Here is a 19,210-nt window from a genome sequence, read left to right as displayed (position 1 = left end):
CCTCTGTTGATGTCGAAAAATGGACTTCCGTTATATCAGCATGAAAAAGGGAGTTGATGCATGACAACATCCGTTATGATCGAATATTCTGTTAGTTGATTAAGATTCCTCCTTTCGCTCCTTGCTCCAGCTCCGGTCCTTGCTCCTGCTCCTGATTCCTGGGGGAAAACCTGCAAAGGGTTCGAAAATCGCTCCGATACTCAAGACATGCATGGGGGATCGGGAACCGCTGCTTACCAGAGCGTCTACTCATAACTTCCGGTGGTGACTGATGACATTCTGGAGTGATAAAGACTCAAAAAGCTAAGAAGAAGAAAGAAGAAGAGAGAAGATAAATGCAAGAAGAAAGAGAAAAACGAGAGGGGAGAACGATATTTATCTGAGCGATGACTAGCTTTTGCGTCTTAAAGTGGATTAGGTAAGTAGTGATGAGCTTTCTGCCTTGAGTGTATGTTGAGATTGAATCGTTGCCCAATCCTTCGAAGTTCTTCTCCCATCAACTTGGGGAGTTTTATCTGAAGATACATAACAAGAGATCTCAACCGTCCAAAATTAAAATCTAGTTCTTTGTGTTGAAACTTTAAATTTTTTTTTTTTTTTTTTGTTGAAACAGTACCTCTTATATTAAGAAACTAAAACATTCTTACAATATAGATTAACAAGAAAATAAGGAACAACTTGCCAAGTCTTCGTTCTATTCTTTAACCTGGACCATTTTGCTAGCTTGTCTGCAGGAGCATTGCATTTCCTGATCGTGTGTTTGAATTAGACCTGTTGCAGCCTCTTTTTAACTTCATGGATTTTTTGGATGTGTATTTTGGTTTGCCATTGAATTCCTTGATTGCCATTCTTTAAGTGATTGATGATATTGATGTTGTCACTCTCGATGATGATGGTTTTATATTGTTTTGCTTCTGCCCATAGCAGTCCATTTAGGATAGCTATGGCTTCACTTTCCTCACTGGTTCGACTTCTGATAGTAGTTGCGTGGGCTTCAATGAATTTTGAATTCGAATCGTGTATAATTAGACTGGTACCTGCTACAGATTCAACATTTATAAAGGAAGCATCTACATTTATTTTTAGACAGGACTTTTCTGGAGGTTGTCAATTCTGTAGAGGAATAGATTTCTTGTTTTCCGGAGGTGGAATTGTTTTCCGGAAGTTTATAATCATATTTATAATAGTAGTGATAGAGTTGATTTCATGTTGGAAGCAGTGGTCACATCTGGTTTTCCATATTATCCATAAGATGGTAGCATAATGAATGTTACTTTCCGTTTTACTATTGTTTATAGAATTCTCCCAAGAGAAGATCCATTCCGACACAGAGGTAATATTAATAGAGATGATATTGAAATAGAACCACACGTTTCTAGCTAAAGGGCAATGTAGAAGAGCATGTTCCATAGATTCAATCTCATTACAGTTGGGGCAAGTCTGATTATTGTCAATATATTGACCTATTCTCGCTCTCACCGGGAGAGCGTTAGAGCAAATTTTCCAGATGAAAATTTGAATTCTAGGCACAGTAGGGATAGACCAAATAAAATTCCAATTAGGTGACTGGGTCATAGGAGAGTTCATACTGATACAAAGATGATTATACATAGATTTAACCGTGAACTTACCTGATTCTGTAAGGATCCATTTCCTTTGATCTTCACCATCTTCATTAAGCGGTATAGTTTTAATAAGGTTCTTGGTAGCTTCATCGAAATGATTATTCAGTAAGTTCTCATTCCATTCATTATTCGAGATCAGCTGAGAGACCTTAGAAATGAAACTTTAAAATTTAGTACTACTTAATAAATCAAGTTATCTCTCATTCTTTCACTTGTTGTTCCAATACTGAATTCGATTTCATCAACTCAAATGATGCCTCCAAGAAAGGAAAAAATGGACAGAGGAAGAAGAAATAACCCTAATCGAAAAATACAGAGAAATGCAAGAAAACGGAACCCTAGCTAAGATGAAAACACGCGAGAAAAAATTCAGACCAATTGCAGCTCAGGTAAATTCTCTTCATCATCTACAAGATCCAGTTTCTTTTCCATGGCAATGGTCATGGAAAGATGCTTCTACTAAAGTTCAAAACATGAGACATCAATATCTTCTTGTTAAACAGAAAATTAAAAAACCCATCTCTTTAATTTCTCATACTGATAATAATCATCTTCACAATCCTGAGAGCAAAGAGATTGAAGATGAAGAAACAATTTTAGAAGATGAGGAATTTGATTGGGTTGAGGGTCTTACTCATTGGTCTAATTTTCTTAGATACAAAGATGTTTTTGGTGATGTTGCCCTAACTGGTTGTGGTAATAGTAATAATAATGATTTGGGTATTCGTGATACTCATAGAAATTTCAGTAATCAAGGTCGATCCATGGATATTTCAGGGTTTGGGGATTTGGGTGATGATGGATTTGGGATTGATGCAGGAGAAAATGAAGTTTTAGGGTTAGGGTTTGAGTATAATGGAGAAGAAGGGGATGAAATTCATAATAATGTTAATAATCATGTCAAGGAGAATGGTAATAATGGTTTTGAGTTTGAGGAAGTGAATAATATTGATTATCGAAGTAGAAAGAAGAGGAAAAAATTGAAAGGATTAGGTAAGAAGATGTGGGGACTTCTGAATAATCAATTGGCACAGTTGAAAGAAAGGGAAGCTCACTTTGAAGAACAAGAAGCCGAGAGAGAGCGAGAGAGAAGGAGGAGGGATCAAATTAGAATGGAGCTTGAACAAGAGCGTGAACGTAAGTTCGAGGAGAGGAATAAAGAAAGGGAAGAGAGAGAAAGGAGTAGAGAGAAGATGAGAAGAGAGAGAATTCGCGAGTGGGAAGTAATGGAGAATGATAGTATTGAAAGAGAAAGAAGGTGGAGAGAGGAAGAATTGATTATGGAGAGAGAATGGGAGCAAAGGATGGAACAAAGAAGATTGGATTGGAAGAAAAGAATGGATGATATGTTGAATCAACACCGAGCAACAATGGATCAAATTCAGTCGAGAATACTTCATGATCAACAGACTGTTACTAATCAACTGCTTGGAATTCTATCACAGTGGAGTGGTCACTCGACAGGACTTACAGACCATACTGGAGCTGGTCACGCCTACCTTTCACAAATGATACATAATTTACATCATGTTAATGGAATTGTCCATGGAGAAAATAGGGTTGAGACAGATAGTCAAGATGATCAATTTATTGTTGATGAGTAGCTTGACGACTAATCATTAATATTTATGTAATTTCATTGAAGAAGGGGATCGTTGCATTTGAAGCTCGTGACAAAATGAAAAAAGAAGATGTCAAGAGGTCAAGGGATGATCGAGTTTCGATTCTGTACGCTACCTAATCTGGTTAGTCTGAAATTTTATTTACATGGGTTTTTCGTTGAATCTTAGTCTTTTCCTCTTGTTGTTGTAAGATGTATTGATGTGATGATGAATGCAATTTCAAGTTATATGATAGATCATTCACTTTGTTAATCTGTTTTGCACATGACATGAGCAATTCCAACTATCATTAAGCTCCGACTCTATAGCCTAAGATATAAAGTTAATCTTATATATCATAACTAGTTATATACATCCCATCACACATTCACACTAGCCTTTGATACTTGTCCATTTCCATGCGACAGACTTTTCTTAAGCTTGGAAACCCCAAGATCGTCATATACCTCTAGTAATGGAATGTTTTCTTAGAAGTTCTGACAGAAAACAAATGAAGAAAAAAAATGAATGCATGAGAGTATAACAGACCACAATTGAAGTAACATGTCCAATAGTATAAGTAGACGGGTTTTGTTGAATAACCATAGATGGTTAAAACACTTGAAGTTCGTGGTAGAAGATATAGCTCTTTTTATTGTCAATTAGTAGTATTAGCACTTTGGACAAGATGGAGTTGAGGATGCAATCATGCAAATTAGAACTTCCAAAATGGACTGTTTTCAGCAAACCCTAGCGAACTTAAATGATTCAAGTATCGTAGTAGACAATAAATAACACTTCGGTAGAGACTCTTTTCAATAATGTGTCTGTAGGGATCTCCAGCTCTTTCATTAGGGAATGAAAATGAAAGAAAAATCATCGGATCAACTGTGGCAGTGAGCTCCGTGAGATTTGCGTCAGGTTAACTGAAACAGAAGTGATCTAGATGATTAGGAGTTAGAAAGTGATTACGGAGGAAAACGTTCCGATAGGCTGATCGAGTGTTAGAAAGAGACTAAGATGAGTTTTATTCTTAGTGCTTTATTTGTTCCGAACAATGTTTCAAACAGATATGAAGTTTAGTTCAAGTTTTATGTTTATTAAAGAGTACTATTTGAATCTCATTCAAGATTCAAGTCTTGCAGATTTATTCCATTTATTTCAGTTTGACTCGAAGTTGGAGAATTTTGATTCTTTTTAGTTCAGCTGGTCGCACAATACGAGTATACTATGTTTTCGTGATGCAATGAAATCCTCCAACCGGACGATTGTCTGAAAGTGTATACACAATACACTTTTACTCGGGGCCAAGAACCTTCAGGTTAGTCAACACGATAATATTTTTTTTCAATTGAAGTTTAACCCCTTCGACACAGGATTATCATGTGCACCTTATGTTCGAATCTTTCAGAATGCTGAAAAGATCACCCTTTTCAACATAAACTACATATTTGAAGATAATAAGTGAAATGTGAAGCAACCTAAAGCTCGATTATCCTAGTCAATATGCTTTGAGTCGTCCTAGTTTCCTAGTCAATGTATTCTTTGCAACGTCCTGTAATGTTAGAACTGAAGCTGTCACACGTATGTGTTTCTAACACCTTAACCCTTCTATAGAGGACGGTTTTATTTTCTCCGGAAACGGACTGATTTTCCGCACTTAAAGGACTTCGCACAAAACACTTGAACCACCACATTGTAATGGAAGGTGTTTATTATTTTTCATCCAGTCTAGGCTTCAATTTTATGCACAATGAAGTGCTGATTATAGGGAGCAAGCCAAATTCTTGAGCCATTTTGGGGAAGACTTTGTGGAAGAAGCTTGTCATGAGACTGCTCTTTGTCATCCTTAAACTGACGGGTGAATTGAAGTTACCACTGAGGAACTCTCATCTTTACTTTAAACTGTTATTGATTAAAATCGAAGAATTAGGACAATTGCTCGGCTTTTGGTATATGATCTGAGTGTGCATATACACTGCAACAAAACATCTAAATTCAAGGTGGTATATGGGCATCACACCATATACCACCTTCTTCTTCTTGATGTGGGATTTGGGAGGATTCTGGCAAAAGGGACTGCTGGAACAGTAGAGTGAATGAGAAGAAAGATTGGACAGAGGAAAGAAGAAGAAAGAAAGAAAGAGATATAATGGTGTGGTGGTTGTTTGGTGGTGGAAGGGGAAAAATAAGAAGAAGAAAAAGAAGTCCTTTTCATTTTCAGTTGATGGGGTTGCGGACGAGTATTTGGAGCGCCTGCTAATAGCCTTAACCGTAATAACATTTCGGCCTCATGGTGCCTTTCGCGGCGCCCTTTGAAGAAATCTAATCTAAAACCTACTATGATTCTTTTATGATGAGGATATATTCCAATCTAACCAACAATTGGTATTTCACTTTTTGAGAAGAAAGTATCTTCCAATCTAGTAACCAACAATCAACATTTCACTCAAAATGAGCTGATACAGGTTACTATCTCCCTCAAAAAGTAAGAAACTAGTTCTTTGGTGTTTATTTTCTTATAAAACATACTTATAGGTCAAAATTCAGAACCTCTTTTTTCCCCCTTCAATTTACTATTTTCTGCGGAAACAAAAGAAAAACAAATTTCTACACGTTCAAAAGCTCAACAAAATTTTCACTAACCAGAGACATTTTGTGAAAACAATTTGTAAACCATAAGATTTTCATAGAAAGTTAATCCTCTCTATACCCAGGCCCACAGAGAGCGAGTTCGTAATGCGAAAGACATGTACGCGAAACACTTTTAAACTTTACTCATTGTATCTTCTAATAAACTTTCTGAAGCTCCAAATAAATTTAGGAAGCTCCTCAAACTGGTCCAATACATCTCAGAGAAGGGAATAACTAGGGATCAGATCAAAATGACTGCCTTCTCGGTTGGATATTACCCATGAAAAGGAAAAACAAAAATCTTAGGGTTTCAGTGAGCCTCCCCACATGTCATTCAACATATCACAGTGAATTTGACGTTTGTGTTACGAGAGCCGTGAAACCAAAGAAACAAACTCTGATATAATTTGGCCCCTGGACCTTGTGAAACTAGTGTTTCGAATCAGAACTGAATGAGGAATTAGGGAAAAACTTTGCCTTTTATACTTAGGTCAATTTTGACCAAGTATGATTAGTCAGGAGACTTCTCAGTCAAACCCACATATAGTCAAGCACAGCTGAAATGAATAAAGGCAGACACAGTTACAAGATAAGCTGAACTGCTACAGGCACCTCCATATCTTCAACAACCTAGCAACAGTTACTTAACTCACTTTTCTGTTTTCTAACAGACTTTCTGTTTTTCTCTCTTCCTTCAACTAATACTTGTATAAATGGAGATAATTTGTAGAGTTAATTCCTATATGGCCCCCTACTTTGTGACCAGCTTCCTTTATGACCCCCTATTTTCTGTAAATTCAAATTTGGCCTCCTATTTTCATGTAAATGCCATAACTACACCAGACCAGATCTGGTTCAAACCAGACCTTGAAGGTATGGTTTCACTTCGAAACCAATTTTTCCGGCCAAGGGGAACTCCCCTTCGCCTAAATATTTAGAGAGAGAGAAGGGAGTTTTTTTTTTGAGAGAGAGAGAAAGAGGAGAGTTTAAATTTTTTTTTATGTTGAAGGTCGCCGACGGCAACCTTCGTCAGAGAAGAAAGAGGTGAGGTGGAGAGACATATGTGGTAGAGGTGGAAGTGAGGTGAAGAGAAATATTTACTAACTAAATTTATTTTAAAATTATATTAATGAGAGGGGTAGTTATGACATTTACATGAAAATAGGGGGCCAAATTTGAATTTACAGAAAATAGGGGGCCATAAAGAAAGCTGGTCACAAAGTAGGGGGCCATATAGGAATTAACTCTAATTTGTATTGATGAAATAAAAATAAAAATAAAGAGTTCATTGAAGAGGTTTTCTTACATGGTATCAGTCTAGGTTTTTTAAGATCAAGAACTAGGGTTTTTCCTCTCCAAAAAGCTCAATAGCAATTGATATCTCGCAAAGAATCAAGAAGATTATTAAAATTCAGAAGATTTAACATTCAGAAGATATAAAATTCAGAAGATTTAACATTCATCATCATCAAATTCACAAAGATCAAGATCAAAATTCAGAAATATTTGAAGTTTTTACTGGTTTTTCAGACGTTGCTCCAAGCTTTCATCAAATAGCTTCAAATCAAGGTAATCTACCACCAATTTCATCTGTTACTAATTTCATCACTGAGAAGTTAGATGATTCTAACTATATCATGTGGAAAGACCAAGTTGAAACCCTTCTCAACACTTACGAGTTACTAGGGTTTGTCACGGGTACTATTGAACAACCACCACAACTTAAGTTCATTCAAGGGACTGAGAAAGTCAATCCAGACTTCCAACAGTGGAGAATTAAAGAAAATTTTGTTCAGTCATATCTCAAAAGCACTCTGTCTAAGTCAGTATATTATGACATTTATGGTCTCACCACTGCCAAGGAGATTTGAGATTACCTCTATGTTACAAACAATGAGGGTCTTGAGTCTCAAAAAGATCAGTTAAGGAGAAAAATACAGACTATCAAAAAAGGAAGTGCTTCTGTTTCTGAATATCTCAGAGAATTGAAACAGATTGCAGATTCACTGATGTCTGTTCATGATAGAATACCTGAGCAAGAGGTAGTTAGACTTGCAATTCAAGGTTTAAGTTCAGATATGATCAATTTACTATTGCATTAAGAGTAAATAATGAACTTTTAACCCTTGTGATGAGACATGGAAATGTCCCATCTGAGTCTCTTAATTTAGACGAGTTAGTCTCTCTAGAGCAGTTACTCTCACGAATTACTCTCTTTTATGTTCAGGTACCTTTTTACAGAGTTACGCTTGCAAAACGGATAAAGTCGGAAAGAATACAGGCTAGGGGCATTTTGGTCATTTGTTGATTCTGACTTCTTGGTCAAGGTTAGTGTTCGGATGGAAAGTAGAGTCCAAGACGAGTCCGTAGGCGAAAACGGAAGTCAAATCGAAGTCCGGATCAATAAAATAGAGAAGGTCAAAGTTCGGATGGAAAGTAGAGTCTAGTTGGTTGTACTATGCTTTTGCTAAAGGTTTTTCCACGAATTTCGAGTCTTGAAGTTGTCTGTGCATTAGCCATGTGAGTATTAGATAGGTGAAGAGTAGACTTTTCTAAGAGAACTTAATCGATCATTAGTGGAGATTTAACCCAGGTGAGATTCTGAGCCTTTCTTTTTGTTTTGAGTGATCTCTTTTGAGCTAATTCTGAGTAGAATGAAGAGCTACTCAACCTCGCAGTATTCCTTAGAACTCAGTTGATCTCTTGAGTTCAAATTTTACAACCACTAGGGATGTCATCAGGAATGCAAACCTTCTCTTGTAGTCTGAGAAACTTGAAAACAGTGTCAACTATAGGAAGATAGGAACTTCATCATTTAGAATCCTGGGAATAAGGCATGAAGCAAAGTGAATAGAATTTTATCCAAGGAAAGAATAATGTGAAGAAAGTATGTTATGTATTTTGAGTTTTATTACCAGAGTCAGTAGCAAAAAAAAAAAAAAAGTGAAAGAAAAAAGAAAGAAAAAAAATGTGTTTATGTGGTTTTGTTTGAGTGTTTATCCCTTGAAGTAGTTCTTGAAGATTTGAAGACGTCGAGTTCTCAGGAGTTCTAGTCACATCATCATTAGTGTCTATCGACCTCTAGGAAGCATTGTTAGATAGTAGATCAGGTGAGAAGAGTTGGTTAGCTTCCCCATTCCATATTAGTGGTTGTTTCCTTCTTTGAGATCAGTCGTCCACAGAATTTTAGTCCGTCTTTTTCATGTGTTGAGTTTTCCTTCATATTCATACCAACACATAGAGTGAACCATTCTTGAGTGACTTTGATTTTTGAGTGTATGACCGTGAGGCAGTGGTCGAGGCGAAATGTATCGAGACGGTAATCGAGGTCTTGTCTTTTCAGAACCGAAATGATACTCATATTGGCTGGTCAAGTGCACTTCGAGTCTTGATTACTAGTGAAGGGATTTTTAGCATTTGTATGGTTTGGTCGACTTAGATTTCATGTCTATTAACTTTTGAAAATCTACCGGATGAACATTTTTAGTCCACATCATATTTAGACCCTTTTGCATTTTTGATTTTTGAATTTTGTGGGTATATTCACTGCAAACCCTCACGAGACAAAACTCGTCCTCTTGGGTAACCAAGAGGTTTAACGGCTTGTTGCACGTGCTAAGTGCAATTGTGTTTCCCTACGAAAGTGGTGAAATGGGATTAGTTTATTTATCTGTTTTGCTCGAGGACTAGCAAAATCTAAGTTTGGGGATGTTTGATGAGACATGGAAATGTCCCATCTGAGTCTCTTAATTTAGACGAGTTAGTCTCTCTAGAGCAGTTACTCTCACGAATTACTCTCTTTTATGTTCAGGTACTTTTTTACAGAGTTACGCGTGCAAAACGGATAAAGTCGGAAAGAATACAGGCTAGGGGCATTTTGGTTATTTGTTGATTCTGACTTCTTGGTCAAGGTTAGTGTTCGGATGGAAAGTAGAGTCCAAGACGAGCCCGTAGGCGAAAACGGAAGTCAAATCGGAGTCCGGATCAATAAAATAGAGAAGGTCAAAGTTCGGGTCAAACTTGGTGGACTAAATGACAAGACGGACACATGGCATGCATCCAGGAAACAATCGCACGAACCAGAAGAGACGCGGGCTACATTCGGGTACGGAAGGATGGCATTCGGGATTTTCTGTGGTCTTTGATTCCATATGATGCGGTCCAAGATAAAGTAGTAACCCGTGAGGATCTAATGGCCGGGTTCATCTCAGTGACACGTGCTTTAAATCTAAGGATGCGCTGAAATTTATTCATCCAGCCGCAATACACCAAATCTCCATACCTTGACAACAGTACGTGAACTGGTCCTGTATCCTCTCCTCCTCTTTTGCAATTTCAAATTCAAAACAGAAACAGGGAAGGATTTAGATAGTTGAGGAAGAGATATTCTCGGCTAAAGGAACAAATTCGATGGATTTAGATAAGACCAAGAGAGAGAAAGCTGGTTAAAACCGAAAGGGTTGTTCGGATTTAGAGAGAGATTGGAGGAAGAAATCAAACTTGTTTTGGCCGAGATTTGATGGGTTCAGGCTTCTATAAAACAGAGGAGAAGTAGAGAGATAAGGGAATCGGTTTTTGAGAACAAAAAAAAACAGAGAAGTACGAGTTTGATAAAAGGAAGAACAGTAGAGAGAGAGAACTGAGAGCCTATATTAACTTTTGATTTTTGTTTTTCTCTGTTAATCTTAGCTTCTTAGTGAGAAAGAGAGAGAGATTACAGAGAAAGAGAGAAAGTTAGAGAGAGAGACAGAGAGATATTGTAGAGAGACAGAAACTCGGTTTTAAGAAATTAGTTTGATTTTTCTTGATTTTTCTTGATTTTTGATTTCTCTTGTTATTTTCTACTTCTTAGTGAGAGAGAGGGAGATTACAGAGAAAGAGAGAGAGAGATTACAGAAAGAGTGAGAAAGAAACAGAAAGTTTAGAGAGAGAAAGAGAGTTAAGGAAGGTGAGAAAATAAATTTCCCAGAGGGAAACCATTTCCGGGAAGACGAGAAAATCTTTTTCCCAGAGGGTGCGTTTGGCAGATTTCCGGGAAAAACAGAAGGAAATCAATTCCTTAAGGCTCTGTTTGGCTGCAAAATCAGTAAGAAATCTGACTTTTTCTACTTTTCTCATCATTTATTTAGTTAAACTTCCATCTATCATCATGAGAAACTAATTTTCCTATCTAGGGTTTTAGATGAAGTCCGTAATGAGAATGTTATCGTTTTGATTTATATGCAAGTCAATTTTTAGATTAAATCTTCATATATTTTAAAGTTCTTATTGGTTTTAATGACAACATCTTCCGGATTCTAGAACGTTCATGTAATAAAACCCGAGTAAAACAAAGAACTTAGTTGATTAAGGCAAATAAATCGTCTATAGGATTATCATGTGGATGGATTCAAAAACCCTAGGTTCCCTTTTTCTGAATACCGACTTATTTCTTTATTTATTTTTGAGTTTTATATTTTATTTTTATTTTACCACCATCAAACCATTTTTAAATCTCAATAGTTTTAAGGTTAGAATTTAGTTTAACTTAGTCTCTAAGGAACGAACCGGTCTTACCGGAACTATTACTTGACGCCCGTATACTTGCGGGTGGAGACCTTTTAGGGTAACCTTTTAGGCCCCATCACCTTGCTCAACTCAAATCAAGACTAATTCAGCATGCACAGTGGATATTGTCAAGAGATAGTGACCAAGATGCTTATTATGTTCAAAGGTTTTATCAGAAGCCTCATCCACGACAAGGGTTTAAACCCTCACCTTCTTACTACAAAAATCAGTCTAATATCAAAAAGGATGTTACTCCTTCATCTTCTCAACCCTCTGGTTCTCATAGTAATCAGTTTAAGGGGCAGAGGGTTGGTGACTTTGATTTTACTTCAGTTCCCTACGAAATTTGCAAAAGATGGGGACACTCAGCTGGAGTGTGTATTTTCAGGTATAAACCAAATAAACCTCACATGGGTTATCATTCAGAATCTCAAATTCAATAAGAAAATCATATAGAATCTACTCCTGAGCATGTAATAGATTCACAATCTTATCTTTACGAAGATGCATCTCTACTTGAGTGCAATAATGCCATTCTTTATGAGTATGGTACTAATAATGATGATGATATTTTTCACACAGCAGTTATTGTTGATTCAGATGATGATATATTCTTTGATTGTGACTCAAATATGATGCCAACAGATGAATGTTATGTAGTTATTGAGCCAACATGGTCTTTAGTCCCATATAATAAAAGCATGAATGTACTTGGCTGCAAATGGGTATTCAAACTAAAGCAGAAAAGTGATGGTACCATCGAGATGTATAAGGCAAGGCTAGTTGCCAAAGGTTTTCACCAACAGGAAGGTGTTGATTATGAGGAAACTTTCAGCCCAGTGGTAAAAGCCAATACAATCAGGCTAGTTCTCACAGTTGCAATAACTAAATCATGGCATATAAAACAGTTGGATGTTTCAAATGTCTTTTTGCATGACACACTTGATGAGGCAGTATATATGATTCAGCCTCCTGGTTTTGTTATGGAAGGTAAATATTTGTCATCTTCATAAAGCTCTATATGGCTTAAAACAGGCTCCAAGGGTCTGGTTTAAATTTGCAACCTTTCTCCTTCAATATGGCTTTCATAAAAGCAAGTTAGATCACTCAATGTTTGTATTCAAGTCTGTCTCAGGCATTATGGTTCTTTTACTCTATGTGGATGATATCATCCTAACAGGCAGTACTGTTTCTCATACCAATTCTCTCATCAAGGATTTGAGTTGTGCATTTAAAATGAAGGATTTGGGTTCATTGGCATATTTTCTAGGCATTAAAGTTGCTCATGATCAAGATAAGAAGCATATGGTACTTACATAGAATAAATATGCTTTGTAAATATGATGTGGCGTTAAAATGCCACATTTAGACCACTTAACTTCGTTAAGCTAGTTCTTTTCGTGTTTTATTTCTAATTATTTATAAGTTTTTCTTGGTAGGTACCTTATTTGGAGTTTGACGCTTCATTCGGAATAAAACGGAACATTTATCACATTTTCATCTCATGTGGAAGAGCCCGGAAGGAAAGAGCACCAGGGGTATTTTGGTCATTTTGAGAAAATCGGAGGTTGAATGACAAGGGGAGTCAATGGTGAGTCCAACGGCGAAGACGGAAGTTGAATCAGAGTTTGGACGGAGAAGTTATGATAGAAAGAAGTCGAGGGACATTTTAGTCCTTTCTGAGAATTAGAGATGTAGAGGAATATGATGAAGGCACCCCTTGGGTTTTAGATGAAACTCAAAGTCAAGCCCAAAATCCCAAAGCCCAGAGAAGAAGGAAGAAATGGAGATTTTATGAGCACCCTTTGAGAGCTCAAGTCAAAATTGTCTTAAGAACAAGTCAAGGTTGACTAAGTTTGGTTGGATGGTTTTAGTAAAGAAAAAAGAAGTCTGGTTGGTTATCTTCTAAATTGAAATTTAGGGTTTGAAAAAGGGGGGATTAGAGTTTAGAGAAAGAAGGTAAGAAAAGGAGGGTTGGGGGAAGCAAGTGATCGGAAGTTTGAAGGAAGAAAAGAAGCCGGCAAAGCTTGGTCGGCGAATACTCTAGCCGGTCAAAGCTTAGGCCGGCAGAGCCGAGAGGAGAAGCGGACAGAGAGGGTTGTGCTCGGGACTTCCATAGCAGCTCGGGTTGTGTCTTCACCAGCTAGGGATTCAGCTGCTCTTTAGCTCGGGACAGGAACGTTGGAGGTGCTCGGCATAGCACGAATCGGCTCCGGTTCTTCACGGGACATCATCAACAGCACGGGACAACACAGTAGCTCGGACTCGAGCTGCCTTTTGGCTGGAACTTCTTCTCCTGGCCGGAGTTATTTATGGTCGTTTGAACCATATTTGTTGCCGGAAGTTGAGGGCTTTAACTCGAAATTCTATTGCCTTATTAGTTTGGTCGTTAAGAACTAATGTGTGAAGAAAGGCTTCAAAGTTAAAATATGTTATTGTCCCATATTTGAATGAATTTAGCGGTGAAGTGGTCGTACAACCGAATAAAGAATAACATATTTTACCCATTATTCAAATATGGGACAATACAATTTAGTACACCACTAGTCAAGGGCTTTCAGTCTCCTAAAATGGAGGGTGCTTTTGAGAATTTCAAACTATGCCTTCCAAATAGAGTTTTTATCATAAGATCTTGAAAACCTGAAATAAATGTACATGTACTCTTAGTTGTTTTGGATGTTTTTATCTTAAGATCTTGAAAACTTGTCGTTATATAAAACATATATGTTTTCAGCTTTCAAAACAAATCTAAATTTGAAAATAATATTTGTTTTACAAACTGATTAAAGAAGTAAACACATACAAGTACTCAAACTATACAAGTAAATTACACATTTAGAACTTAGATTTGTTCAGAAAACAAACAATACTTTAATGTAGACAGTAGAACGAAATACTGAAATTTGTATAATGCAAAACATCAACAATTTTTTTGGCTCATGGTCAGCTTAAATGTGTCCAATTGAACTGCATTATTAACCAAAATTGGACTTGTATCCTTCCCTCTAATATCTTGGATTTCTAACTGTATAGCCTACCATACTATCAACTCTATGTACTTTTATCTGAGAAACTATAACTACATGTACGAGACGAAAGAATGGAAATTCATATGGAATTTAACTACTACACCGAGAATTAAACTATTTATATGGAAGTGTTGTACGAACAGTCTACCGGTACGAGACGAAAGAATGGAAATTCATATGGAATTTAACTACTACAATGAGAATTAAACTATTTATATGAAAGTGTTGTACGAACAGTCTACCGGTACGAGACAGAAAGGTAAATATATTGGTAATTCTTACAATTGTTCTTACTGTGATAATATTGAAACAATTACTCATATTTTATTACACTGTTGCCATACTCGTCCTATCTGGTTTCACTTTAACATGATGAGAGATAACATTACCAGTCTTTAGGAATGGATACTCCATTGGAAGGATCTAGACGAAAATTTGACTAGCCTATATGCAAAGATATTATGGTTCATATGGAAAGCGAGATGAGAAAAATGTTTCTCTACACAGGATCAAACTCCTTCGCAGATAATTACTCGTATTCTGGGAACATCAACTAGTCTGAAAACCAAGAACACAAATAAAGTCGCACCGAATCAGATTCCGTGGAAACCACCAGTAGCACCGTTCATCAAAATTAATGTTGATGCCTCCTTCACCTCCCTATCAGAACCAGCAGGAATTGGGTGTATAATCAAACATCCCCAAACTTAGATTTTGCTAGTCCTCGAGCAAAACAGAAAAATAAAACTAAACCTAATTCACCACTTTCGTAGGGAATCACGATTGCACTTAGCACGTGCAACAAGCCGTTAAACCCCTAGGTTCCCCCTAGTGGACGAGTTGTGTCTCGTGAGGGTTTGCAGTGAATCTACCCACAAAATTCAACATTTCAAAAATCAAGAAGGGTGTAAAAATACATGATCCAGACTTGTTTATCCAAGAGATTTTTGAAGGCTAATAGAAATGCAATCTGAGTCAATCAAACCATCCAAAAGTTAAAAATCCACTCACTAGTAATCAAGACTCTAAGTGCACGTGACCAGCCATTGTGAATATCATTTCGGTTCTGAACAGACAAGACCTCGATTACCGTCTTAATACATTTCGCCTCGACTGCTGCCTCACGGTCATACACTCAAAAATTCAAATCACTCAGAATTGGTTCACTCAATGTGTGAGTATGAGTATGAAAGAAAACTCAACACATTACAAAAGCTGGACTAGAATTTATGATGGACGACTGATCTCATAGAAAGGAAACAACCACTAATACGGGATGGGGAAGCTAACCTACTCTTCTCACCTGATCTACTTTCTAACCATGTTTTCTAGAGGTCAATAGACACTAAAGATGAACTAGAACTCCTGAAAACTCGACTTCTTCAAATCTTCAAGAACTTTTTCAAGGGATAAATACTTAGATCAAACATTTTTCCTTTCTTTTTTTTCTTCTTCAAGGGATAGCCATTTTTACTTTTTCCTTTTTTTTTCTATTTTTTTTCTCTTTTTCAAGGGCTAGTCACTTCAAGAACTCTTTTTTTTTTTTTTTTACTTTGACTTGACCTTGATTTTGATTTTGACTTGATTACTTCCTCCTTGAGTTCAATTCTCTTTATTTTCACTTTCATGCCTTATTCTCAGGATTCTAACTGGTAGATGGAGTTCCTATTTTCCTCTAGTTGACACAGTTATCAAGTTTCTTAGACTACAAGAGAAAGGTTCGCCTTCCTGATGACACCCCTAGTGGTTGTGAAATTTAAACTCAGGAGATCATCTGAGTTCTTTTTAGTATTGCGAGGTTGAGTAGCTCTTCATTCTACTCGGAATTAATGCAGAAGAGATCACTCAAAGGCTAAAAGAAAGGCTCAGAATCTCACACGGGTTAAGTCTCCACTAATGATTAATCAGGTTCTCTCAGAAGTGTCTATTTTTCACCTATCTAACACTCACATGGCTGGTGCACACACAATTTCAAGACTCAACTTTCATGAACAAACCCTTAGCAAGCAGGCAGTCTAACCAACTAGACTTTATAACTATTAACAAGCAAAAATAACTAGATTCACAAATCTAGAAAATTAAAAATTTGACCCTTTTTAATTTTTGAAATGAAGGACAAAAATTCAATCCCCATCCCCAAACTTAAACCGAACATTGTCCTCAATGTTCTGAAGACTATGCAAAAATAATGGAATGAGGGATAGATATTACTAGATTCGAATGTCCTATATTTGGGTTGCCTCCCAAAAAGCGCTAAGTTTAACGTCTTCAGCCAGACGAAACAGATGACTTGAAGAAAAGAAAAATTTACTATAGACCTACTGGATTCTGGTTTAGTGACTCCCCATAAAATAGTAATCGAAAAACTTGAGGATCAACCCAGAATACAAAATTACCAGTGAGGTCTAGATTCTCCTCTATGAGATCGTATGACAACACAAGAAAGTCTTTCAGGGTGAAGATGCCATCCCCAAACTTAGATGATTGTAAAATCACTAAGTTTGCAAAACAACCTATAGGACTCTTCATAACACTTGGATCTATACTCAAACTGGGAGTTTCTAAAATGGGAGCATTGGGCTTTTCCATCGAACTAGCCATTACGTTGGGTCCATGCTCCTTAGGTTTCAACTCAGGTAAAGATTCAGACAGACCTTCTAAAATTTCTCTCATTATCGGGTTATCTGTGTCCTTAAAGAACTCTAGGACTTCACCTACATCGACTGAGTCGTCACTCATTTCCCTTAGCCATAGTTCATCTTCCCATTCATTTTGTTCCAACCTAATATCATGGGTAAGTGGAGCAGAAGATTTAGGCAGATGAGATACTACAGACTCAACTCTTGGTTCCCCTAGGAGTGGCTCGAGTGTCATCTCAGAATTAGCAATAGACTTAAGTGATGTCTCTGTGGCTGGCCAAACACTTGGCTCTGACTCTAGTGCAGTATCTATCTCATTACTACTACCCTCATCATCAACATCTAAGCCCAACAACTCTAACAGAGTCTCTAATGGGTCCCTTACCAGAGTGGTCGGTAGTGCATCCTGAACTAATAAGTCTATCAAGTTCAACTCATTAAACTCGTTTTCATCATCAGGGTGAAGTCCAGCACTAAAAATGTTCATCTCTACTGTCATATTTCCAAATGACAACCTTAGAAGACCACTTCTACAATATATGACAGCATTTGATGTAGCTAAAAATGGCCGACCTAGTATCACTGGGATTTGACTATTAGAGTTATGGACAAGTTCTGTGTCTAGGATAATAAAGTCAACAGGGAATATGAATTCCCCAACCTTAATCAGGACATCCTCAACAACGCCACGTGGGTGTCTAGTAGAGCGATCTGCTAACTGAAGAACCATAGAAGTTGGTTTAATCTCTCCTAATCCCAACTGTAAATACACGGAGTAAGGAAGAATGTTGACGCTAGCACCTAGATCCAGTAAAGCACGTTCTACTTTAAAATTTCCTATGGTGCAAGGTAGTGTAGGGCTTCCTGGTTCCTTGTACTTTGGTGGAATATTCTCTTGGATAATTGAACTAACCTTCTCAGAGAGGAAAACTTTCTTATGGACATTCATCTTACGCTTCCTAGTGCATAAATCTTTTAGAAATTTAGCGTAAGCTGGGACTTGTTTAATTACATCTAGTAATGGAATGTTAATTCTAACCTGTTTGAATAATTTCATTATTTCCTCAAATTGAGATTTCTTCTTTGGCTCTACCAGTCGCTGAGGATATGGGGCTCTAGGGACATAGGACTCAGGTACCACAGGTGGGTTTTCAGGCTCAGGTACCTTCTCAGGTTCTCCCCTAGGGATGTTGGTTGGCAAGGAGGAGGTTTCAGGATCTGATTCACTATTTTCAGGCACTCCTACCTTATTGTCAACTACCCTACCACTTTTAAGGGTGATTACAGCATTAGCTTGTCCCATTGGCTGTTATTCTAGATTACCTTTTGGGTTTGGTTGAGGTTGGCTAGGGAATTTACCTGGTTCCCTCGCACTTAGTGTATTTGCCAATGGACCTATTTGTGCTTCTAATTTTTGAATGAGCTGAGCTTGGGAGTTCATCATCTGAGTTGTTTCTTCTTGGAATCGAGCATTACTCTGGGCGAGTAATGATAGAGATTCCTCTAAAGACAACAAATTTTGTTGAGTAGGAGGGTTTTGTACAGTTGGTTCTTTAGGAAAACCGGGAGGAGTAAGAATATTCTCAAATTGAGTGATATGAGTTTGTCCGTTGGACCATGAGAAATTAGGATGCTTTCTCCACCCTGGGTTGTAGGTGTTAGAAAATGGATCAAACCTTTGTTTGTTCTCATACCTTTGGTTCTGATAAAGAGCATTGGCTTGTTCATGTTCACTAAAGAATAAGGTGCATCGGTTACCTGTGTGTGTAGGATCTCCACAAACCGAACATGGGTAACTTACTGGTTCATTTCCTACACTCATAACCGGATTTGGTGTACCCCTAGACTCGACAGAAGATTTTTGTTTACCTATCTCAACGACCTCTACTCTTTTTGCTAAATCAACAAAAGCGCGATGGGATTCTATATGGTATATGCCCCCCTTGTTAGCTACAGTCCTCCTAGGCTCTTTAAAGGGTTCCCATTGGTGAGATTTCTCTGCCACATTGTAGAGGTATTCCATTGCCTCTTCAGCTGTTTTATTCACGAATCCACCATTACAGAATTACTCAACCATGGTTTTAGTTTGGTAATCTAGTCCATCATAGAGAATCTGGACTAATCGTATCTTCTCG

The 19,210-nt window shown here is 37.4% G+C and overlaps 1 protein-coding gene across 4 annotated transcripts; it reads left to right on the top strand.

Moving 5' to 3' along the window:
* Positions 1-1,492: 1,492 nt before the first annotated feature.
* Positions 1,493-5,771, top strand: LOC147567667 (uncharacterized). 4 transcript variants are annotated; one of them, XM_086654284.1, is made up of 3 exons: positions 1,493-3,370; positions 4,392-4,547; positions 4,962-5,771. In XM_086654284.1, the coding sequence occupies exon 1, from the start codon at positions 1,946-1,948 to the stop codon at positions 3,227-3,229; it is 1,284 nt and encodes a 427-aa protein (XP_086510410.1). In that variant the 5' UTR covers positions 1,493-1,945; the 3' UTR covers positions 3,230-3,370; positions 4,392-4,547; positions 4,962-5,771. The 4 variants fall into 4 exon arrangements, with proteins under 4 accessions (XP_086510410.1, XP_086510411.1, XP_086510414.1 ...); XM_086654285.1 differs by lacking the exon at positions 4,962-5,771 and having other exon boundaries at positions 4,372-4,550; XM_086654288.1 differs by lacking the exon at positions 4,962-5,771 and having other exon boundaries at positions 4,433-4,548.
* Positions 5,772-19,210: the final 13,439 nt, after the last annotated feature.

Source organism: Eschscholzia californica, unplaced genomic scaffold, assembly GCF_041429995.1.
Source record: "Eschscholzia californica isolate CP2 unplaced genomic scaffold, dmEscCali1.0.p SCAF_1, whole genome shotgun sequence".
In the NCBI taxonomy this organism is placed as follows: Eukaryota; Viridiplantae; Streptophyta; class Magnoliopsida; order Ranunculales; family Papaveraceae; genus Eschscholzia; species Eschscholzia californica.
The sequence above is the reverse complement of the archived record's forward strand: the minus strand, read 5'-3'. Positions and strand labels throughout refer to the sequence as shown.